The sequence below is a fragment of the Vigna umbellata genome, chromosome 6 (assembly GCF_029865625.1).
Source record: "Vigna umbellata cultivar VRB3 chromosome 6, Vumbellata_1.0, whole genome shotgun sequence".
Lineage (NCBI taxonomy): Eukaryota > Viridiplantae > Streptophyta > Magnoliopsida > Fabales > Fabaceae > Vigna > Vigna umbellata.
In genome coordinates, this window is record NC_142170.1 from 38,550,040 (window position 1) to 38,560,159 (window position 10,120).

General features: G+C 29.8%; 1 protein-coding gene across 1 annotated transcript; it reads right to left on the reverse strand.

Annotated features, from left to right (window-relative positions):
- Window positions 1-5,387: 5,387 nt before the first annotated feature.
- Window positions 5,388-7,967, reverse strand: LOC124824356 (protein DETOXIFICATION 14-like). The gene is made up of 7 exons (XM_088093330.1): window positions 7,719-7,967; window positions 6,962-7,506; window positions 6,775-6,861; window positions 6,565-6,621; window positions 6,198-6,436; window positions 5,889-6,094; window positions 5,388-5,653 (listed from the first exon to the last, which is right to left on the reverse strand). Exons 1-7 carry the CDS (start codon window positions 7,965-7,967, stop codon window positions 5,591-5,593), a joined length of 1,446 nt encoding a protein of 481 aa, XP_087949456.1. The 3' UTR covers window positions 5,388-5,590.
- Window positions 7,968-10,120: the final 2,153 nt, after the last annotated feature.

Genomic DNA, 10,120 nt, shown 5'->3' on the forward strand with positions numbered 1-10,120 from the left:
CTTTAATATTTTTTTAAACTTCATCAAATACAATTCAATTTAAAATGAATATTACTTTTATTTTAAAATAAAATATTAAATTCGTGATAAAAATTATATTTCGCACAATATTTACAAACTATATTTATCATAAAAAAATAATAAATGCATGACAGTAAAATATTGCCACTTATATTATTATCTATGAATAAAAAACTAAATTAGTTAACTCATGGCTACAGTTATATCTTTCACGCAAAATATAAAAACTTTAAATTGTACATATTTACAAAAACATAGGTATTGATATCATCTTTCTCATTTATGAAAAAATCACACAACATACAAAAATAATAATTACTCTCCAACCAAAACATTTAAAAACTCTAAAACTAAACATACTCTAATGCATATATAGATTTAATAAATTTAACATAATTAGAAGTTTGTATTTTAAAAAACTAAAAAACTATCCATATAATTCATCTTGACTTCCTCTAATCATACAATCACGTGAATAAAATCATTCTACTTTTCCTATTTTGAACATTAAAAAATTATTCATATACTTATTAAATTTATTTCAATTAATATAAAGTTATTCACTTTAATAATTTTATATGTAATCATGTGTTTAAATAAATTAAATGCATTTTTTCAAATATCGTTAAAATTAATTTATACACTTAATAATTTTACTTATATATCTTTATTCAAACAGTATAAAATATTACTTTCAATCACACATATTTTCTATAGATAACATAATTTTAGAAATGTATAACAAATAAAAACGTAAATATGAATGTGTCATGGACGTGAATTTCTCTTTTATAAAAATTATTCATATTTGTTTAGTTATGGCCATGATCTACATGTTTCATTTTATACTAATTTGAATTCATAAAAAATAAAAAAGATATACACAGGTACAATTGTATTTATTTAGTACAGTGTGTATTTTTTTATCGGATGACCGCAATTGTTACGTTAAATAGTTTGTTTAATGTAATTTGTAACACTTCTTATAATAATAATAATCTTGAAGCATGAATCTTATGAAAGTGTTTTTTTTTTTCTAAAACAATACATGACATAAAGAAACCATACAAACATTATAAGTTCATACATTACAACAAACCAAATCTTAATTGTTTCCTTAAAATAACAAAATCAAACGAATATAAATAAGAAAACATTATAAAAATCCCAACAAGTTTTATTTCCCGTCTCTCTCGAAGAGCTATTCCAATCTAGCTTTGTCTGCAATACCATATACTCCCGTACAAGTACGATCATCGCAGGTGGAAACCACAATCACAACATGCAAGGGTGAGTAACCAGAAGTATCATATAAAAAAAACACATCATAAACCCGTTACATATAAACTATAACAATTTTCATGACTTAATATAAATCGACACACATGACATTGCAGACTAGTCTTTCATAAACTAATGTTGTTTCCTTGTAATTCGTCGTCATAACCTGTTCTTAATAACAGGTGACTCGAGTCGTCTTCCATCGCGACTTCAGACCTATCTCCCCGACTCCTCAAGAACTAACGAGTAAAAACATCGATACTACGCGTAACGATGCACTATACTCAACACGAGCCGAAGTCATCGGGCGAGACATTCACCTCCTTGCGCAGAAGGAGGTGACACTCGAATCTCAGTCTCTCGCAAGAATCGCATTTATTTTAGTATTGAAATGCTCATAAGACAGACGAAGTTACAAGTAAATAATATAGTGTACGTACCAACATCAAACAAAATAAACGTGCTCAATCACGGATTCATACATATTTTCAACATGTATAAACAAACCAATATTAGATCAAGAAAATAACCAACAATTCTCAATAATTGTTTTAAAATAATACCAAAGAAATTAACCAACAATTCTCAATAATTGTTTAAAAGAGATTTTTTTTTACTGGCGCACCCCTTGAAATTGCTAAGTTCACACCCCTGTCTTCAAAGCAGAATTTCTGGCACACCCTGACATGACTGAGTTCACACCTCTGTCTATTAAGACAGATTTTCTGACACACCCCCTATAATTACGAAGTTCACATCTTTATCCACTAAGATAGAATTTCTGAAGTACCCCTTAAAATTACTGGATTCACACCCTGTGTACTAAGATAAAATTTCAGATGCACCCCCTTGAACTACTAAGTTCACAGTCCAACCCATATTCCAACATTTCTACAACACCCTCTTATTTTCCTAAGTTCACCCCCTATAATTTAAAATAAAATAAAACATTATTTCTCCATGGTGGGGCCTACGCAGGTCCATCTAAATTCCTAAACTTCTCTTCTTTTCTCTCTCTCGTTTATTCATCACTCTCCCTACTCTGTAACACACATTTCTTTCTACTATTTTATTTTACTTTTTCTAACAACCCCAAATCCACACTTTCTAAAACCAAGGGTCTCTCCCTCACATATCTACTCTCTCACAATATAGATTCTTCATGCACATACATTCACTTTGTTTTCACTTGATTTCAAAGACCCATCTCTTACCAACCCCTTCTTCCATTTTAATACCAAAACCTCACCACTTTACGTAAAACATGTACCCCTCCCTTTCTTCTCCTTTTACTTCATTCTTCCCACACAACTTCAACTTCTCCAAAACTACACTTAGAAACCTCTAACCCACAACTACCACTCTTACTCTTCATCATCTCCTCTTTCTCCAACTAAACATAAACCATTCTTTTTGTTCTCCTCCTCACTTTCGTCACACACATGCACATAAAACAATTCTCTTTTGGTTTCACATAAAATCACCATGCAAACTCTCCACCTCTCATTATTCCACTTTTTTTTTTTCTTTATTTACAACCCCACTTCTTCTATGCCCCTTCCCATTTTCCAATAACATCCAACTCTTTGCTCTTCTTTCCATCTTACGTAAAACCTATACAACTAAACAACCCCTATTCCCTTATTTTTCACTTCTTCTTACTTTGCACACAAATACAAGACAAACACACACATACTCATTCTCTTCCTCTACCTGAAAGGGAAAACTCAAACTACCTACCCACAACACTCTTGGTTAAAGGGTGTAGAAATGTGCCCCTCAACAACCCCTCTCTCATTTTATGCAAAGTAAAGAGTATAAGGAAAGAATACAACCATGCTTAGGCATACTCATAAGAATAAACACATACCTGCAACATCCCAAAAGAACCAAAACATGCACATCTAATCAATATGCATAAGTTTCAAAACAAGCATGGTTAAGTTCCTTCACGTAACAACCCAACATACATCTATACATGCACCATCAAACATACATATATAGTCTAGTTTTTAACTACCCCAACATGCATACAGTTATATAAATCCTAGTTTCCCCCTTACCTCTAGTTCCAGTGAGTTTCCAAAATCCTTTGAGTTTTAAAGCAAAGACCAACAAAATGCCTTCCTTCCCTTGCGTAGTAACAATGTTCCCCACCCGTCCAAAACTATCCTCCAAGCCTACTATTTAGTATAGTACGTGTAGATTTTTCCCACTCTCTCACACATAATATGGTTTATATAAGATGGTAGGGTTCTCATTAAGTCCTCACTCATGTTTTTAATATGCACCATGTAATTTAACTATATGTTTCTTTACTTAACTCTAATCTATCCAAAACCCTACAAAACAAAAGAAGCCAAACTATGGAAAAACATTTCAACACCTAATGCCGACATTGTCACCTTCAGAAACTCAAATCATGCAAAAAGAGGAAGGACAAGTATAAAACTATGTTTTCTCTCCTATCATAAACAACAATGCCTTCTCACCATTATTTTATTTTTATCACTATGAGACCCACACCTTCCCACCAATGAAAATAAAAGAACTAGGAAACATTACTTAACTATTCTTTCAAAACAATTTTCGAAAATTAAAATAAAATTAGTTCTAATTAATTTTTTTTTCACTTTCTTAATATTTTCATTACACAAATACATATCATAATTAATTATTTAGTAACACAAAATATAGTAAAATAAATAAATAAATAAATAAATAAATATATATATATATATATATATATATATATATATATATATATATATATATATATATATATATATATATATATATATATATATATATATATATATGGGTTTGCTAACGCGCGTACGCCTACATTTTAGCAACGTATACCGGGTTTTAGTAGACAAACATATCTTTATATATCATGGATTCTAAGTTTTAAGGTTAAGGGTATTTTAATAATTTTCATTCTCAAAACTAAAAAAACCCTTGTTCAACTCCATCATTCCTCTCAACCCAACACTAACAGTTAAACAATCTTAATGATTTTATAATGAGTTTTCATTTTATAATTTTTGTCTTATCTAATTTTGTCTAATTTTCACAAGCATAATGACATCAAAGGAATTGGTAATTGGCCTGGAAAAAATCAGTTGTTAAACAATTTCTTACAAAAAAAATGATTTTATAATGAGTTTTCATTTTATAATTTTTATCGTATATAATTTTATCTAATTTTCACAAACATAATGACATCTGAAGGAATTGGTAATTGGCCTGGAGAGTTTTTTTTAAAGATGATGATTCAAGATATGCAGATGGTGAAATTAGAGAGGTTAATGAAGATGGTGAAATTGATCTTGAATGAACCTTTGTCTGAAGGTGAATACGTCAATGACTCAAATCTTTACAAAGACAAATTGTTTAACGCCAAGTGTTTTTGATTTTTTCAATTGAGGCTACAGTAGGAATGACAGAAAAAAATGTTGGAGTGAGAGAGAAAAAATGGTTGAGAGGAATGAAAGATGTGAATAAAGATTCGAGCGGTTTCTTTTTTAATTTTTGAGAATGAAAATTATTAAAATACCTTTAACCTTAAAACTTAGAATCGATGATATGTAAGGATATTTTTATCTACTAAAACTCGGTACACATTACTAAAACGTACCAACTGAAAAATAGGCGTACGCGCTAATATATATATATATATATATATATATATATATATATATATATATATATATATATATATATATATATATATATATATGTTTAAAGGTAAATTTAAGGTAAAACTAATTATATCTATCTTTTACAAGTATTGTATCATTCGTGCTGGCAACATTGTTTACAAAAGTAAAATTAATCCCCATGGAAACATGTCAAACTTTAATGGACTAGCTTATGTGATTATTACTAAATAGATTTTTGCAAAAGTAACTTTTTTTTTATCTATTAAATAGATTTTTTTTTTAACTTTTAACGGGACTTGTTTAAAAATTTAACTTTCCTTAAAAGCTGTTTCGTGTAACTTGTTTTACAAAAATAATCAATAAGTCGTTGATCATATAATTTCAAATTAGCTATAAATGTTATCATCTCTGAAAAATAGATGATTCAAAATTCACTAGTTTTTAAGTGGCAAATAATACAAATTTCAGCAAACAAATAATAACATGTTGGTGTGAAATATAAATAAAGAAATGTAAAAAAAAAATGTTAATAAATTTTTTCTTCCCTCCAATTCGAAAGTCACAGAAATTTGAATTTTTCTACTATCAAAATTATATATACACTTCGGAGTCTTCTCGCTTGCTTAAGCTAATCCATCTTCTACAGAGAAACTTCTCTGAAAAATGTTTTCGCTTGCTTCAATTGCCTGTAATCATACACATTCTAGAAATGAGTACAACCGAATTATTACATGGTAGCAGTAAATGTTAAAAACTGATAAGATTTCACGAGTAAGATTCTTTGACCATTAAGAGATAATTTCTCCGATTTAAACATTTTCAAAATGTTTAATTTGATATGTGTGAAGATATTACATGGTGAATGTGATGTTTTGGATTATGTCAATTGCAGAGCCACAAGCTTTGGAATTAAAAGCAAACCTGTTTTTTCCAGTTTGTACACATTGTTATGAGAAGTAGCATAGCTGTTTGACAAAAGGCACCAATCAGTATTCCAATCCACAGCCCTTTTCCTCTAAATTGGACCCAGAAACCCAATATAGCAGCAATTGGAATTCCAAAAACATAGTAGGCTCCAAGGTTTACGTATGCTCCTAAGTGCTGCCACCCACATCCTCTCGCAATACCTGTAATGCAAAAAGGGTTACACTGTTATATTTTTTATGGTAACTCAGATTCCACTGTATAAGAACATTGACGTGCATTGAAAAGTAATTTAAAGAAACAAACCTGAAAGGGTACCGTGCAAGCAGTCCAGCATAACAGAGAGACTTAAGAGAGGAGCCAATTCTGAGACATAATCCACCACGTCCTGCTCATTGCTGAATGCATAACCCAAAATCTGCCTGCAAGAAAAAATTATCGAGCCCACCACAATGGCCTGGGTAGCTGCCAGTATCATGGAAGCATAAGCAGATACTTTTGCTGATTGTGGACTTGCAGCACCTAATTCATTCGAAACTCTAGCGCTAAATAACAACACGAAAGAGAAACCAATCAAAAAGACAGAAAAAAAAATCCTTACTATACTATCAGTACTGTTCATGAGTTTGAATATGCACAAATTAACGAGGTTAGGATTTATGTGAATCAAAACCTTGCTGCTGCGCCAATTGATTCTGGGATTGTGTAGATTGTTGCGCTGATGTTTAAACTGATCAGAAAAACAGTTAACAATTAAACAACAAATTAGCATCATCATTTGTATAAACGGAAATCTATAGTTGACTAGGAATACAAATTTCAACACAGATTTTAAGACATACAAAGTCATCTTTGTCTGAAGGACTAAGTTGGTTATACATACCATACGGATAAGACTGATGTTTCTAGCTTTGCATTTGGTAGAAGACCAGAAAGCAAAATTAGTATTTCAAGCGACCACCATTCAAGGCTGCAGTGATAAAATATATAAGAAACAAATCATGGTTGAAAACTACAGGGAAAAAAAACACCATATAAAAGATCAAATATTATAAAAGGAAGAAACTCACCAAATCATTCCAGCTGAAGGAATGGCATAGCGAATGAATTCTCCAATCCCATGGAATAATTCCATTGAAATTGGGGCTCGAGTATTTTCACATTGAGAAGAGAATTTCATATATAATCCAAGTATAGTCACATTCAGCCAATATGAAGTACCAATAGAAAATGCTGCTCCTAAGTTACCAAGTCCCGATTTAAACACCATAAACCAACTGAATGCCACATGGAAGCAAAGAGTAATGAAGGAACTTATGACAAGAGGACTCATCAAACTTTGCATCAAAAAGAATCGAACCACAGACTGAAGTGCTGCATAAGCAAAGAGAGCAGGGATCATGCACAGAGCAAATTTTCCAGCTTCTAGTGAAACCAAACGATCTTGGCCAAGTAAAACGAGGAGGTTTCCCATGTTCATCCACAAGAAAGAAAGAGGAAGACAAACTAAAGCAAGAGAGACAATTGCAGTGTAAATTTGAACACCAAATTTTCTGTATTGCCGTGCTCCATATGCTTGCCCACAACGAGTTTCGAGGGCACACGACATTCCAAACTATTTGATATGCACAAAAGACCAAATGCAATCAATTGTCAAATATTTAAATGTCCCTTATGAGTTGAAATATTAATAGCATAACAACAACATTAAAAACTAGCAGCTTTTTTTTTTTTCAAATGATTTTCCCTCCTTTGATAAGAAGATGCTGCAATAGAAGGTGGTAAAACTAAAAAACAGAGTGTGTGAGATGAGAAAAGAAAACCTACAATGACACTGAGGCCAGAGACATTACAGAGAGAGATGGCAATGGCTGTGCTGGAGAGAGCAAGCTTACCCAAGCGACCAACCATCATCATTGATATTATTTGTAGAAAATACTGTGACAGAGTTACAGCAACCATAGGACCTGCTAAATAAGCAACCCTTTTCATCTCTTCACCAAATACATTCCATCTTATTACGCCTGAACCACCATCTTCCACCTCTCCCTTCTTCTCCAAGAGACCCTCTTCCATATTCTCTCTAAGGGTCATAGAAAAATTGAGTCTTGTCAAGGCTGATACAAACAGCAGTAGGGTCATGGCTTTTTATACATATTTTACTCCCAGACTGAATACAGCAAATATTTATATATACGGTAACACAGAACCAGATTTTTTGTGCCAAGTAATTGTATTTCAAGGGTTTATAGATGAAAAAAAATATCCTCTATAATAAAAATTAGATGAAATTTTAGTAATTGCTTACCTTTATTAGTTTAATCGATTTAAGTTATAAAGAATTGAAGAAATTTTGTGTTATTTAAGATCTTAATTGGGATCCTTTCTATTTTTTTTAGAGCATAATCATTGTCTTTTTTTATTTTTTATTTTAATAATAATATTGGTAGGAAATATTTATTGAATTTGCTAATTACTAATCTTCATATTACATTAATAATATTATTAGGAAATATTTTAGTTCCCAGCTCAAACAAGAAACCTCCCTCACCCCTCAGATTTGATACATTTTTTATTTAATAGTTTTAACTTTAAAATTTTATCAAATACAGTTTCAATTTTTGGGTGTGATTCAATATTTGCATCAGTATAACTTTCCATATTTTAAATATTGACTAAATGATAATATGTGTAATAAAAAATATTAGATATATAGTTAGTATAGCGTTTTAACTCTTCAAATGTATATATTAAATTAAATTAAATTTATGCAGCTTAATATTATATGCATTTACCTTTATTTTAAATAGTTACAAACATTATTTCTAATCAAATATATTTTCTATAAATAAGTATATTCCTTATGATCCTTTTAAAAACGTATAGAAAATAAAAGAGGTAAATATTAACTGTATAAACCAGTTATAGATTTACAAATAAAAATATACTTGAGATTTTTTTAAATGAATAAAAATATTTCATTCTTTCACAATTGCACATGTTTATTTATAAAATATACAATATGGATCACTCAATCAACGTATAATCAAAAACGATCGGTCAGTCAACTCTCTAGAACTTTTAAAATAATGTAGACCGATCGGTTGTCAACCTGATTGGTGATGAAACGACACACATCATATTATTAAGATACTGCAAATTCATTAACAAGATAAAGCATACTTATAAAGCATTGGGTTAGTCCTAACTAAAAGCTCACTCCAAACTCTATAAATATAGAAATAAGGTAAGAAGGTAAGTGATTACATTTATTGCTTAATTGTGATAGCCAATCAGTATAACTAAAACTGATTTGGTGTCTTTGACAAGTACACACTTGCTCTGTTTGGACTTTAAAAAAGAAACAAAAAACTATTGTAAAAAGTACGATAAAGTGAATGAAGTGAAACGACAAAATGTGAAAGAGTAGTTATCGATCCTACAATCCAAAACATGAAACAAACTATATTCTTTCAAGAATGGAGTGTTTTTTTATAAAGAAAATATGCATATTTGTAAAAGGTGTATATAGAATAATGTATTTTATTAAAAAAGTGTAATCTTTCATCGAATAATGTATTTTTAAAATTAAAAATTGTAAAATATAACTCTACCAATAGTTATAATATTCTTTTAAAATGTTGTAATAGAAATATACATATATTATAATAATTATACTTTTTAAAATATTTAGTTTGAGTCAAATGTGTTTTAGGTTTCATAAATTTTAGGACAATTTGATTTTCAAAATAATAATTATACTTTTAAAAATATAAAAAAAAATTATTCTATTATGATATTTGTATTATAATTTATATATCAAATAATTATATGAAAAAATTAAAATTAAGTTTCAAAATATATTATACTTTTAATTTTTAATTTTTTTTAAATTAATCTCATACCTTGTATTTTTTATACAATTTGTAGTTGTTAGAATCATACTTCCCCGTGCATGAAATATAGGATAGGAACGAAGTTTGTAATTGAATAGCTTATCTCATTTTGGGGAAAGAGCTTCAACGCACGGTAGCTCACTTATGGGATGGCATTTGATGTTTACTTGAATTAGGAAGCATATTCTACTTTGAAATATGAAGTAAAATGCTTGATGTATTTAACCATAATACAAATTTTAGACCGACTATACTCTTACTAGCATATCTAGTCCAAGTCAAATAAAAGCCTGCAATTCTCATCCTAGAACTAAAATAGTTAAAATTAACAAG